The sequence below is a fragment of the Xenopus laevis genome, chromosome 6L (genome assembly GCF_017654675.1).
Source record: "Xenopus laevis strain J_2021 chromosome 6L, Xenopus_laevis_v10.1, whole genome shotgun sequence".
NCBI lineage: Eukaryota > Metazoa > Chordata > Amphibia > Anura > Pipidae > Xenopus > Xenopus laevis.
In genome coordinates, this window is record NC_054381.1 from 111,796,378 (window position 1) to 111,811,878 (window position 15,501).

A 15,501-nucleotide genomic window follows, 5' to 3' on the forward strand; every position below is an offset into this window, starting at 1 on the left:
ACTGAACCAACAGAGCTTGCGGAAACTAGTGTGACACCCATAATCCTTCACTCTTTTAGAGAGCTTAAATAATGCATTGGGTGCAAGTCTTACTAGACCTCCCCCCCTCCCCACAGATTGCCTCTTCAGAGGGTGAGAAGGGAAACTTACCATTAATTGGCACTTTTAAGAAGATACAAATCAGGAGGGAAAAGAGTAGGAAAAAAATGAGACAGGGCATAACAATTAAAATGTATTCATTATCAACACTGTGGCTCCTGATTGAGGTCAAAATCAAAAAAAGAGAGGCCAGGCTACACAATCAAATGTAAACAAAGGCAGTGTGTTTCTGATTGGTCATAAAGTTAGATGTATTTCAGAACACGTGTCCACTAATAATCTGCCAAGTATATATATTGAAAATTTAGTTTTAATGGGAAAATATTACAATTTGATTGCTTATTATTGTATATAGCAGTGCAAGTGAGAACTGTTTAACAAGCTCTATACTATTTCATACTATCTGTACTATTTGATAATATTTTATGTACTCAAGACTTACACATTACAGTTCTAATGTATTTTGAATTATCAAAGAAGATGATAATATGGTTTAAAGACAACTTCAGATAAAGTCTTATCAAGGGATTCCATGCACATTCGTGTAAAGTGAAAATCTAGATCTATGAAGCGTTAATTAAGTTTATATGCTATGTAGTAAAAGCTCAAGACACAAAGGACAAAAATACATCATGTAATTTTATCTGTTTATTTTTAATTGTCAAATGATCCATCAAATATTTGTATCACAGTATATCCAACCTAACTCCATATCCTCATGAGATTCTGGTCCAGTCCTGGTTTTCAAACTCCCATTCTGGTCCTGGTATTCCAGATTTTCTACAGAAAATTAAAAATGCCATGACCAGAATGCATCGAAAAACAGAACATTCCAATAAAAAAATAAAAAATAAAATAAGTAACATAAAAATGGATCCCCAGAAAACCCTTCTATACAAAATGTTAACAATTAAAGTACATTTTAAAATGTATAAAAATCAAAAAATCAGTGGAAATATTCAGAAATAAGTAACATGCAACATTTGAAATAAATGTCTAACATCTGCACATAAATTATATACATAAATAACATTATTTTACATTGATAAATATTGAAAGTCAGTATAGAAAAATATTAAATTCAGAGCCTTTTCCGTCATTGAAAATGTGGCTTATCAGGGCCTTGCCCATTTGTGGTTATCCATCCAACCGATACAATTATGGGATACAATTTGCTTATTTTGAAATCTCTCTTATTTAACCATATTTTCAGGAGATAGCATCTTTTTTAAAAATTATTTAATACTTTGATAACATTAGCACTTCAGATGTCTTTTTCTGCTATGAAGAATATTAATTACAATACAAAAATATGGTATATTAGTATAGAAAATATGAAAAGCAACTGTGCACATATGTCTTCATCTGTACAATGCCATAAAAGAAACTAGATACTACAATAAAAAGGAAAATATTGTAAAAATATTGTAATAGAATACAACCACTAGCAGACGATGGCCCTGCCCCTTAGCGCTTTGGGACGATGTGGGAGCCATTACAGAAAATGTAACAACATCAACCATACATGCCAAAACAGAGTAACTATAGACCCTGATTAAGTAATATGGGGCACCTGTATATTAAAGATTACCTGTTACCTTAGAAATAATTCCAAATCTTATTTTATTATGTCAGTCAATCAAAATAAACTTTACTTACATTATATACATGTTTAAACCCTTGTTTCCTTCATTCTTTTCAAATCCACAAGTAGAGCTATATGGATACTGTTATCAAGGCAAGCTCTGCATTATCTCCAAATCTAATGTCTGTGCCAGAAAGAAGGAGTTGATGCACATGCCCATACACAGGCTATGCATTTATAGACAGTGGGGTGGAAGGGGGCATGTGAGGAGGGCAGTGACATCTAGGAAGTGCAGAAATGAAAGTGAAAGTAAGGACTGTGCCTAGGGTTGCAACCGGCCTTCCTATATATTTATCTTTTTTCCCCCTTTAATAACATTGGAATAAACCATAATTTTTAGTAGCCGGGCCGGTAAAATACCGGCCAGATGACAAGCCTAACGGTGGCTGAGGCATAAAGGCAGGAAAGGCAATATATGATTGACAGGTGAAATGTTTAAATGAGTTTATAACAGTTGTGGAAGTTTTAATTTAAAAAATCGTTTTATGTTTAATTTGAAAAGGACTTTTAGGGGCAGATGTATTAAGGGTCGAATATCGAGGGTTAATTAATCCTTCGACTTTGAATATCGAAGTTGAAGTAGAAGTCTTCGAATCGAACGATTCTAAGGATTTTAATCCATCGATCGAAGGATTATCCTTCGATCAGAAAAAACTTGGAACTTCCCCATAGGCTAACATTGACTTCAGTAGCTTTTAGGTGACGAACTAGGGGGTCGAAGTTTTTTCTTAAAGAGACAGTACTTTGACTATCGAATGGTCGAACGATTTTTAGTTCGAATCATTCGATTCAAAGTCGAAGGTCGTAGTCAAAGGTCGAAGTAGCCAATTCCATGGTCGAAGTAGCCAAAAAAAACATTCGAAAATCGAACTATTTTTCCTCTATTCTCACTCGAACTGTGAGAATGTGAATGGGCCCTAACTATACAGCTTTGTATGTTTGGATGAAAGGTTCATTTTAATATATCCTAGCTACTGTACATCAAGAAATTAATAAGATAGAACTCGTCTCAATGAGAACACTGTGAACCTTTTAAAGCAGATTATGTCCTACCAATTCTCCCAGAGAAAAATGTTTGGTGTGGATTTTTGGTAACAATATTTGGCCAATCAGTAGAACTCAGAGAAATGGCATGTGGGGGTTTTTTGAGTTTGCCTTTAAGGAATGTGTATGACCATAGCTAAGGGACATATAGGTGATTATCCCATCATAATCATAGCTGGCTATTCTGAAAAGCCTTCTTTCAGCACTGTCTCAGTAACTATTCCTTGAGAAAGGTCAAGACAAAATGCCAAAGTCCAATGAGGGAGTATTATTACCCATAGTTCTTTTCCAGCAGTATTTCCCAATATGGACAGATCACTTATAAATACATAACTTCATAATTTGCATTTGAGTCACCTGGCAACAAAAGGGGTCACTCTAAGACTGATTAAAGTAAAATAAAGCATGAACATTTTGGGGTATAACAATCCTTTTGGCTTAAGCTAGACTGCCATTTTATATACACAGAATTATGCATGGGTTTTAATGAACACATAAGGCAAGGGATCAAAGAACAGATGCTGTTTTTAATAGCAATTATATGGCAAAATTGCATACGGCTACATTTTATTTCAATATAATAAGAAACATTAGTTTGAGTATTTGGATCCCTTTTAAAATGGTAGCAAGGAAATTATGTAACTGGTTCTGTGGGAGTTTATAGTATGAAATATCATCAGCTCTAAAGACTTTGTATAACCCAATATCTTCTTAGGGCTAGTCCACACGGGGAGATAGCCACGCGTTTGCGGTCGCGGCGACAAAGCGCCGCGCCAGTCGCCGCGACCGGCGCAGGCGACAGTTTTGTATGGGCGCCTATGTAAAAACGCCTGTGCTAACCACACGAGGCGATGCGCTTTTCAACAGTCGCCTGAAAAAGCCTGGCGAGGCATTTTCAGGCGACTGTTGAAAAGCGCATCGCCTCGTGTGGTTAGCACAGGCGTTTTTACATAGGCGCCCATACAAAACTGTCGCCTGCGCCGGTCGCGGCGACTGGCGCGGCGCTTTGTCGCCGCGACCGCAAACGCGTGGCTATCTCCCCGTGTGCAATAGCCCTTATATTCTATAATCTTATCTGAACCTCTCCACTGCAGTGAGGAAGCTTCTTATGACTCTCTTAATCAACATTTATGGCAATCTTATTTTCAATGTGTTCAATAATGAACAGTGATAAAAGGGGGACTAAATAAAACCTGTGGTTTCATCTAAAAGCTTTACTATAATCCTTAAATTAAATCTCAAAAATGTACAGTACAGTTTATCTGTGGCTCTTCATTCCACAAGGGTTACTCCTATGTCTGCTTGATATGGAAAACTCATGTACAAACAATAATGGCATGGTTGAATTAAGAGAATGTGAAGAACAATATTTATTTTTCAGTGTTTTCTTATTTGTAACGGACATGGCATAAAAGCAAATTTGTTTAAAATGGCTAAATAGGAGCCTAATTCTATAATAATTTATATATAATAATTCTGTTAAAAATAGAATCAAAATACAAAGACTTTCTTTGCTATTTAAACATTTTGTTCCTTAAAGGGTCACTATACCTTATTTTCTATTTTCATATTTGAAATGAAAAATATTAGACATTGAATGCATATTTATTTACCTTTTGTTAAAAGCCCCATTTCTCCTATTCCCAATTTTTACTTTAGACTGCCTGAACAGTCAAAACCTCTCAGACTGACTACCATAGCATACGTGCCAACATTTTAAAATGTTTTAGGTCCCTACTTAGTACCTGCTTGCGGATACTATCCCAGCAAATCCCAGACAGTTAGCATAGATTGCTAAAAAAGAGTATATAATATCTGTGTTTCTTGTAGTTTAAGGAATATGTTTAATCCTTTAAAGGGGCAGTTTACCTTTACCTTCACTTTTAGTATGTTATACAATGAGAAATTCTTAGCCACTTTTCAACTGATCTTCATTTTGTTATAGTTGTTATAGTTTTTTAATTATTAACCTTTCTTTTATGACTCATTCCCGATTTCAAATGGGGCTACAATTTTATATTTATTGCTACATTTCTTACATCTTTCTATTTAAGCCTTTCCTATTCATATTCCAGTCTTTAAGGGTAGGACTACATGGAGGTTTTCGGCGCGATCCGGCATTCTGCGACAAAATTCCAGCATCAAATTGCATGCAACGGAAATAAGGTAAGTGAATGCATTGTCGGATTAAGTCGCAGCGTTGATCCGACGCGACGTGACTGTCAGAGGCAGACGATGCACGTTGCAACTCTATCCGACATTTCTATCTCTTACCTTATTTCCGTCGCATGTGATTTGACGCTGAAAACATCCGTGTAGTCCTACCCTTACTACCACAACTGCTTGGTTACTAGGCTGATTTGGACCCTAGAAACCAGATAATAAAATATGAAGTCCAATTGCTTCATACTTAATTTAAAGATGAACAACCCATTTAATTGATGATGAATAGACAAGACAAGAAGAAAGATTGTCCATGGGGGAGTCAGCCAGGGACTGGGAAATGACAGGGCCAGGAAGTTATTGTTAAATGTTGGATGTAGTGTTTTCAATGGCCCTACACTTTATGGATGTTAATGTTCATATATTGGTTATTCTCGTTAATTCTTTTAATAAAAAAACTGTGCTCTTTTGTCACAAAAAATGTATGTAGTCCAGTGTGTTATTTTAATAAAGGGGGGGGGGAGACATTTGGTATTGTTGGGAGGGGCCTCAACTTGACTGCCAAGTAAAATGATAACGCAGTGCTTAACATGATTATAATTAGGGGTATTTAAAAGCAATGTATCAATATCAATTTAAATTGATAACAAAACTCCTTGAATTTATGGAGCAAGTAAATATTATTTTATAAAAGCAACACCAAGAACAGAAAGTATAAAAATTCACTCAATGTATATGTAATTCAGTCCAGGGCCAGCACTTCCGTATATCAAATAAACAATATACAAGAAAAAAACCCAATATGAACAGGTACTGTATGGGAACTCTTATTCTGAAACCCATTATCCAGAAAGCTCTGAATAGCTCTAAAAGCTTTCAAAATGATTTCCTGTTTCCCTACAGTAATAAAACAGTACCTTATACTTGATGGTAACTAAGCCACATGAATCCATATTGGTGGCAAAATAATCCTGTTGGTTTTATTTCATGTTTATTATTTTTTTTAGTAAAGCGATTAGCTCTTTTGCAATGTCACTAACTGCACCAACAAACACCCACATAGGTCTTTTATAGTGTGATTTTAAAATGAGGTTATTTCTAAATATTTATTTACAAGAAAGGTGTTTTGGGCCACAAATAACATTGTCCCAGCTACAATGACACATTTAAGAAGGTTCTTCATAGCAGAAACTCATGCTATTCCCTTACCATCTAAATGGAATTATTCAATTATATATGCCAACTTGGTTACATAGTATTTTGCTAGTTTTTACAATTTTTAAAGTCCTGATGGCAAAAAAACTAGACAGAAAATCAATCTGTTAAATACATATTCAGCTACACAGCTATAAATGGTGTCAGGTTCATACTCAATAAAATATTCCATCAGTTGTGCCAGAGGGGTGAGATTACCTCAGTTACACATAGGTAGTTTATAGTCAAATATAGTGTATTTCCAACAGACTGTATTCTGTATTTTTGTTTGTTTTGTTTTTACATTTTATATATTATGAATGCATCTCCATTGAAGACCAAACGTGAATAATATTAGAAAATATAATAATTTTCAATGAGGAAGAAAGCACTCATTATGTAATGCTTTTGTCATATGAATTGTATTTATCACACACACTATTATGCAAGTTTAAAAGGGAAAAAAAAAACATCATTCCTTTAACTCTTTCACCCATACCATTAGGGCACAGAGAGCTCCCCCCATTCTACAGAGACGGTTCTGGAATTCTCTGGCCAACACACATTTAGCTTGCAAATTAAAAGACAGCATTATGAAGTTTAGACACACGTATTTACACACAAATAATTTGAAGATACTATTTTTGTATTGTGACATGCAATCACAGTGCAAACAACCACCCCACAAACAGTTTTTAGAATACGGTTCTGAGGACAATAGTGGCCAAATGCTCGGTAAAGTTATGCAACTCCCACCAAAATACAAAACAATCCCAGTAGCACCAGTTAATGAACATGGCAATACGTTCTTCAATAATTGTCATCTCTTAGCATGTATAAGACTACAGTCACTGTTTTGTGAAGAACACAGGATGAATGGGGGAAGTTTCTTCGGCTATCACTGACTATTCTATTCATTTGTACAGTAAACTTTTATGAAGGGAAATGATCTCACCTAAGATTGCAGTTGGCACAAATGGATCTGCCATGCATCATTAGCAGGTCCCATCAGAAAAAAGACAAAGAGAGAGAACATAAAAGATAAATGACACAAGCATTTCACAACTTGCTCTATTGTTAACTCTACATATAATACTTTAGGCATGTCATTTAAACACATGTGATCTCATCGGTAGGCCACATACATATGAGTAGGAATTAACTGACCTGGATAGTAGGAGTTGGGCACTGTTGTACTTAGTGTATTCGTTTTCATTGTGAAGGAGGATGGTGAAGATACAGCTGTAAATGAAACAAAACATGGAATTGGGTTTGCAATTAAAGACTGTATTTGTAAAGACTGAGATTATGTTGGGGGGGGGGAAGCCAAGTTGAAAATATTGCACAGAATGCACATTCCAGAATTCTCCATTCCACCTGTAGAATATATTGCTTCCATTACAATAAAGGATTGCACCAAGTACAATAAAAATGAAATAAATAAAGCCAAGCTATGTACACTAAAAATACAATTTTGACGGTACAAACACTCTAAAACAATTATTTTTGCCCAAGGCAATATACTAAAAAACTATGCCTTGTTAATACACTACACTGCTGCATGGTGGGGGCCCCATCCTTTCCAACATAAATAACACTTACACATGCATAGTTTTGCTTGTCGGATATATCAAGAATAGATGACAAAAAAAACCTGCAAACAGATTACACTACACATATTCTTGAAGTATTGGCACTTTTGCAAATAAAGTGCCCCATCATCCCATCATATATTCACAAGCGGTCAGGCGGAATTGAAGAAAATTGTTCATTGTGAACTATGATTTGTAGCAGTCACATTTTCCATTTTTTAATGCATCACTAATCTAGAATATTTTTGGCAGATGGGTGGGCAAGATGCAAGTGGGCAAGATGCAAGTTGGCAGGCAACCCGCCTACATTGTCTGCACAGTGCCTCAGAAGACAGGAGTTGTGTAGCTGAAGTATGGCTAGATCTATGGCAGTCTATCAGAACATTTTATATTGCCACAACAATTTACCCAGACCTAATCAACCCTATTTGTGACTCGTTAACACTCCAACACTTTGCATGTCTCTACTTAACAATTAATGCATTTAATGAATGCAAGTATTAGCAATTAATGAGCCTTACTGTATTTGTCTTATTTATCTAATGGAGCAATGCACTAAGATGTCACTAACTCAGCTGGTAGTTTAGCTGCCACTGGATAGTCTTCTCCATCATCTCCTACCCTATTATGCCGTCAACTCATCTTACACCCTAATGTGCCATGAACACCACTCATCATGTAACTGGGGCCATTTCCATTCAGACATAGCCAAAGATTGCATATATACTGTACATGCTTTCATAAAACAATGCAAGAATTACTCATATTGAGGCCCTATAAGTAGTATTGATGAAATTAGCGATGACCGGCACTCCATGAATACTTGGCTGCATTGTCTAAGTGCTCTTAGTACCAATATTGAAGGAAAATAAGACTTATCTGTTGTCTTAAATAAGTTTGGAAGAGCCAGTTGCTCGATCAAAACATTGTAAATGAGTGACAGAAGCATTTTAAGCACTGCGTATCTTGACAGCGCTATATAAATAAATGATGATAAATGATGATGATTTTCCATGCGCAGAAGCAAGGCAGGAATGTGTTAAGGATATCATGAAAAGAATAGTGTTAGTCTAGATTAAATGGTTTTTGTATACGTTTTAAACAATGCAGCCAGAGGCCAATGTGTAGAAGTGGAACAAGTTTACTGGTATTCACCACAATTGTTTTGACAAGTATTTTGAGAAGTGAGTGTAAACAGTAGTGATGTCACTCGCAAAGGACAAAACAAAACATGCCCAGTTGCAACAATTTGTCTACTGAAATAATGTAAAATTATGGACTATATAAATGGAAGATGTCTTGGGCATTGCATATTTTGCACTACTAAATAACTGTTGCTGCTGGGATTTTGAGCAGCTCCGGTGCTGTGTGCAGAGGATTGCCATAATAGGAGTCCAATCTGACACAACTAAAAGGGATGGTACCTAGATTAGAAGTTCTAAACCCATTAAAACCTTTAGGTACAATTTTGATTGTTACTATTATTACACAGACTATTATTGTTCCTATGTTATATAGTATATCTGTATTCATTCTGCAATAAAAAGCCCTGTAACAGCCTATAAGACATAGAGGGCATCTCTATAACAAGGAGGTGGCAATGACGTGATATCAATAGTGGAATAAAAGACACTGCATTATGATCACACCACTTTGAAAATGAATTTAATGCCTGCTCTTTAAAAGGAATATACCCACTGACCTGACATACCCCTGGTTCACTGGTTCTCTGGCTATTGTAAATTATGAAGATAACCCCTGCTCCTTGCAAGATTATGTCTTATCTGCTACAACTAATGTAGTCTTCCTTTGATTCTGATTCACTTGTCAGTCTCTATAATTTAATTATGTCCTCTGCCATTGACTTTTATGTTCCTTTATAAACCCAGTGAAGTCATGATCATTACCCCATGATAGGCTTAATCTTCAAGCACAGTTCCTGTACTCTCTCCTCAATCTCCAAGATTTTTATGGAGGAAATCCTGTACATAACTAACTTTCTCCCCTATAAACTTCTCCTGAGTCTAAATCCTGCCCTCTTCCAGGCTAAGCAAGATAACTATGGTACATCCATACACATTTACAAATCACATCCATTATGCTTTTATTCCAAAATTAACCATGTACCTACTAGCTGGATGGCTTTATATGACAAACCGAAACATATATATTTAGAAAATATGTGGCAATTACTTAAAGCCCTTTCCTGGCTGTCAGGAAATGTTTCCCTGACAGTCAGGGGAGTGTTGATAAATTTGGGAAACCTTCAGGATTCAACAGCCTGACAAATGATAAATCTGCCATGTAAATTCCATCCACTGGCAGGTTGCCATCTCTCTGGGCATTAACTCAATCTCAGTCTTCCTAAACCAGTTCCCAACTTCATAGATTTCTGTGATCTTGTAGCTGAATCTGAAATTGCTCATCTTCTCTTGTCCTTGTTCTCTTGTGTCTATGTTCCACTTATTACTTAAACACTGTGTTTCTCCCACTATACCAGCTCTTATTCAATTCAAGGGCCTTTGGGAGAATTCATGCATTTATTTGGCAGTAAATATATTTGCAGACAATATACAGATATATTCAGACAACAAGGTAGATATTCAGACCAGGATCTTTAACTACCTCCTAGCTATCCCATCATGGATGGAGCAATGTCATTTTAAACCGAACCTCTACTAAAATGCAACTAAAAGTCTTTGCACACAACACACAGCTGATTCTTCCCCTTTTATTGACTGTCTGTACATTTATATCTCAAGTATCTAATAAAGCACTTATTCATACCCTTTCCTATCCTGTTTATACTATTACAAACTGCCACTAAATGGTTTCCCAGTGCTTCCTCCTACATTCTGCCTTATACTCTGCATCTTATATTCTCCTGCTCTCAGCTACATCTGTTTATCTCCATGTTCCTTCCTGTGTAAATCATACCCTTCCTTGATCCATATGGAACAAGTAAGGAACTCACACAGTCTCTTTAAAACTATTTCTACCTCTTGGAGTACTAGAACAATATCTGGTCCAGTCTATACACTGATAAGCCAATGCCCAGCCATCATGAATATAATTATTTATTTAATTATTAATTGTGCCAGCAAATTACCTCCCTCCTCCTGCATCTCTCAAAATCTGGCATTAATCTGTGCAACTGTTTATATTTAGTATGGCAATGCATATTACCTTCTGTTTGTTCTACTGCATTGTAAAACTTTTACAGCACAACATATAAAAGTATCCATCTATAAAGATATACATACATACTAGCCATTCTTCATTAAGAAGAATCCCTTGCACCTGACAGGCTTTTCTCAATGCTCCACACATTATTTACATACTGTTCTTGGCATTCATCCACAAATAACTATAGTGCAGAATGAAAACAACTGAGCTCAGGCATGCTCACAAATGCCCACAGTTGCATACTTTTATGAACACAGTAAATAGTTCATAAACGGTGGAATTGGGCTGCACACCATTATTCTCCCTGTTTCTTGACTGAGGCAGCTAAGCATAATATCCTGTTTGCGGATGACAACTTTGCTGCTTCAGGCCAAACTTTAAAAAGCACAGACTAAAGGCAATCATGCATTGTTTACTTTCTGAAATATATATATATATTCAAGATTAAATCAAATAAAGGCTAACAATAAAGGAAGTGTCACATATTTCTAAGGCTTTATAAAGGCAAATGCCACCAAAGTTGAGAAGAATTATTCAGTCTCTGTGATGGAATAAAAGTGCTTCTAGCTCCCAGCTGTATTCTGTGGCATGACAAAGAAGAAAGGAAAGCTTGTTCTGGCTATTTAGAGAATGCATTGGCTGCATCAGTAGCTGCTCATTACAATATGCAATGTGATTTAAAGCACAGCACGGTACACACTGATTTTTCGTAAGTGACTACTTTGTCCATTAAATTGATTGGTTAATGAGATGGAAAAATCTTTAAAGTCACTCTGAGTCACTTCGAATGCTTCTTCCACCACACATTAGTAAAAAGAAAACAGAGGGCTGAGTCTTAAATCATTTTGAACTTACATCTGCCATTTAGATTGTGTGTGTCCATGAAGGAAAAAGCTTCATCACAGTTGGTGCCTTGCTCAGTATAGCTTTTATCCATTGAATTCACCATCACTGTCATTTCCTGCCGCGTATTGCTCAAAGTTTCTTTCCGCTTCTTTGCTAATTTCCTTAAGCAGAAAAAGACAACAAATATCAGGCATGTCACAAACCCATATTTTCTGAATAATAAATGATTTCTCCATACAAATGTCTGACATTGATGATTTCTATTGTACAAAACAATATTTTGTGTACCAATATTTGGACCATGAAACAGAAAAAACTTATAGAATGCTTATAAGTTTTATTTTATTTTTATGATTGGACATTATTGGCATGATGAGCATGTATATATATATATATACATATAACTTCCTACTAAACACTCTCACCCAAAAAGATAGAGGAGGTCTCCATAATATAAAGAGACTATGTAGGAATGGGCAGTGAACTGCTTCTTAGTTTCATCTCCAGCAAAATGTCATATATGGAAGACAAAAAAAAGGGGTTGTGGGTGCACTCCTGAGGATACATTATATGTTTAAATACAACGGATGAGCTACTGACCTGGCCAGTTAATCAAAGCACATTCCTTGGTCCCATATCAAAGTAATTCAATAAAATATGCAAGTGCATGTATTTTAAACTGAAGCATGGCCAAATCAGATGGATATCCCAAAAATCAACCTATGATTGGCCAGCTTGAGACTTTTTGGATAATTTTTTGCTTTAAATATTTTTTTTCATACAATGATAGCATTTAGATTCTACAATAAGGTGCAGATTTTTTTAATATTCAAGTTTTTACTACCATTCACCATAATAAAAAAAGATAAGCTTGATTGTGATTCATGAAATTTAGGGGTTGTGGAAGCACTCTTAAGGCTAAATCCAGGTATATTTAAGTATAAGGGAAGTGCTACTTACAATGCACTTCCCTGGGCCCCTGTCTCATAAGTAATTCAGTATAAATGCAAGTGCATGTGTTTACAAAACAGGGGTTTTTAGTTACAAAGTTATGATCATAAAGTTGAAAAGCCACCATACCACATCAAGGTAAACCCCATATGGCGGTCCCTAACTTATTTATCTCAGGTCATAGTATAAAAAGGCTTGGTTCTCTGCATAATAGCATTACCTGTATTCAATGTGTGTTGAATATTGGTTTCAGTCTGAAGGCTAAATCCTCCCCCGCCCATAAGGGCTTTTAAGAGAGAGAGATTGCACAAACCAACGCCCATATTTAAAAGCATAGGACCACCATTAGTATAAAGGGGGTGGGTATGGGGTGCTATTAAAAACCACAGGAAGCTAAGCCACAGCTTCAGGGCTAATACAATATACGAAATTTAGGGGTTGTGGAAGCACTCTTAAGGCTAAATCCAGTTGATTGTGATTCATGATTCAAATGGAAAATTGAAGATTTTAGATGCCACAGAAGTCAATGAGAGGTGTATCTTCAGCATGCAAGCAAGTTCATGTTTCTATTTTTAGAAATTTATGAGAAAATGCAAATTTATTTGCGATGGAGTTTTTATTTTTTACCAGAGACTGCAGTTTAGTTTTGTTTTATCTAGCTCAAAAGGAAATTTTTAAATCAATATTTGTGCAGTTGTAAAAAAAATGCTTGTGTTGTGCGAATGTTAGCAATTTCTTTTGCAATTGTGCAAATTAGACTACATCTGCCCCTAAGAATTTTGCTCAGGAAGTAACACATTTCCTCACTGGAACTGTTCACACGAACGCTAGAATTGCATATTGCCTCCATTTCCAAGTATCTTTCCTATTTTCTACTAGCTGAAATTAATCTACTGCTGAAATGGAATCATCTGAGTGCTCTTTGTAAAATATAATAAAGGCTTTATATCTTCGTCAATGATTAATTTCTCCAGGAACTGTTAAATTAGAGCAAATACATGATATATGTGGGAGTTCTCAGCTGTAATTATCAATCTGTTATACTCTTCATATCATTAACTGTTTGCCAACTCTTTCATTGAAACGTATCCATAATCTACTTCTCTGGAATAAAAACAATTTATCTGTACTATGTCAAGTTGCTGTCACTATAACTAGGATTAGACTGAATCCAGGATGTCACACCTGAATGACAGTTGTTTAAAAACACAACCAGCCACCTTTTTATGTGACGGCTGGGCAGATGTGCCATACTCACTGTGTTTTCCATTTTGTGCAGCCGTACAATATCCAATGCAATCCTTGCAATTTGCCACTGCTCCCTTTTGGATCAGTGGAATGGCTTAAATGGGGTTTATAATGAAAATATAAGGCACCACATTGAGTCTGTCATTATATCAATAGTAGGCTAGATCTGAGTAAAAGTGGCCCTCTCATTGCTTATTTCATGAATAAAAGGCATTTCTTTGAGCAAAGAGCTATTTAAAGGAATATTATACCCCCAAATGAATACTTGATACAGTTTATATCAAATTAAGTGGCATATTAAAGAATCTTGCCATACCGATATATGTATATTTAAGTAAATATTGACCTTTTTCATCTCTTGCCTTGAACCACCATTTCTTGATGGTCTCTGTGCTTTCTCAGAGATCACCTGACCAGACATACTACAACTGTAACTGTAACAGGAAGAAGTGTGGAAGCAAAACACAGAACTCTGTCTGTTAATTGGCTCATGTGACCTAACAAGTATAGTTTGCTTGGTATGTTTGTGTGCATGGTGAATCATACAATCCCACGGGGCTGTCCTTATTTTTTAAAATGGCAATTTTCTTTTTATGACCACCCGATGGCACATACTACTAAAAAAGTATATTATTATGAAAATAGTTTATTTACATGAAGTAGGGTTTTACATATGAGCTGTTTTAAGCAATATATCTTTATAGAGACCTACATTGTTTGAGGGGTATAGTTTTCCTTTAAACTGAGTATCAGAAGGGCCTGTATCTTACATGTAATGTATGGCTGTTAAAATAAATGTCACTAACTGTACCTATTTCATCATTAGGAAACTGTAGCCTCCTGTGACAAATTATCCCACATGGAAGTCTTTTTATTCCGCTCCTTTGTACTGTTGACACAGATTATGCTATCATACAATTAAAAATGGTACAGCTACATTTACCACTCCCTGTGATGTGATGCTGTGTAATGTATTGCAGGTCTCTATGACTTGGAGGGGGTTAGTCTGTTGTTTATTCAAAGAAATGAGCAGAAGTTAATAGACAGTTATAAACTAATTGTCTGTGTCTGTAGTAGTATCTCCCCATTCATCTAGCTAATTCCGTTTAGCTCTGCCAGTCTTCCATATGGTGCAGAACCCCACTGATAAAACAGCCTTACAGTGAAGTGAAAGGAAAAGTCTAGCACCAGGAAGCTAATAGTTTAACTCTTCTTCTAGATGTGTTTGACAATACTGATATTAGCACCATTGTGTTGCTTTGTGAGTCATTTGCAATTATAGTAAGATATTTTTCCAAATCTGAGGGTGTCTGTTGTATAACAATCACTCTTTTCCAGATAAGCACTATTAACGCTTTGGCAAAACTTCAACATTATAGTTTATAGAATAATATAGATATTTAGAAGCAATACGTTGATAGCAGACAAAAGACATATCATATTCAATTAATGGTCAGACTCAATATATCTGCACAAGATCTTCTGGGTGCATTAAGGGCAATGTCACATGTGGCGTTTTTAAAAATGCGTGGT

The 15,501-nt window shown here is 35.8% G+C and overlaps 1 protein-coding gene across 18 annotated transcripts in view; it reads right to left on the bottom strand.

Moving 5' to 3' along the window:
* LOC108719201 (receptor-type tyrosine-protein phosphatase mu) overlaps positions 1 to 15,501 on the bottom strand; it is a 470,437-nt gene that overhangs the window by 94,371 nt on the left and 360,565 nt on the right. For 5 of the 18 annotated variants that reach the window (XM_041566369.1, XM_041566368.1, XM_041566367.1 and 2 more), the window contains 5 exons: positions 11,779 to 11,930; positions 7,313 to 7,387; positions 7,101 to 7,127; positions 802 to 879; positions 151 to 162 (listed from right to left, as the gene is read on the bottom strand). In XM_041566369.1, coding sequence (XP_041422303.1) covers positions 151 to 162; positions 802 to 879; positions 7,101 to 7,127; positions 7,313 to 7,387; positions 11,779 to 11,930 — 344 coding nt within the window. The remainder of the gene's footprint in view (positions 1 to 150; positions 163 to 801; positions 880 to 7,100; positions 7,128 to 7,312; positions 7,388 to 11,778; positions 11,931 to 15,501) is intronic. The other 13 variants (XM_041566373.1, XM_041566370.1, XM_041566380.1 and 10 more) reach the window with 4 other exon arrangements.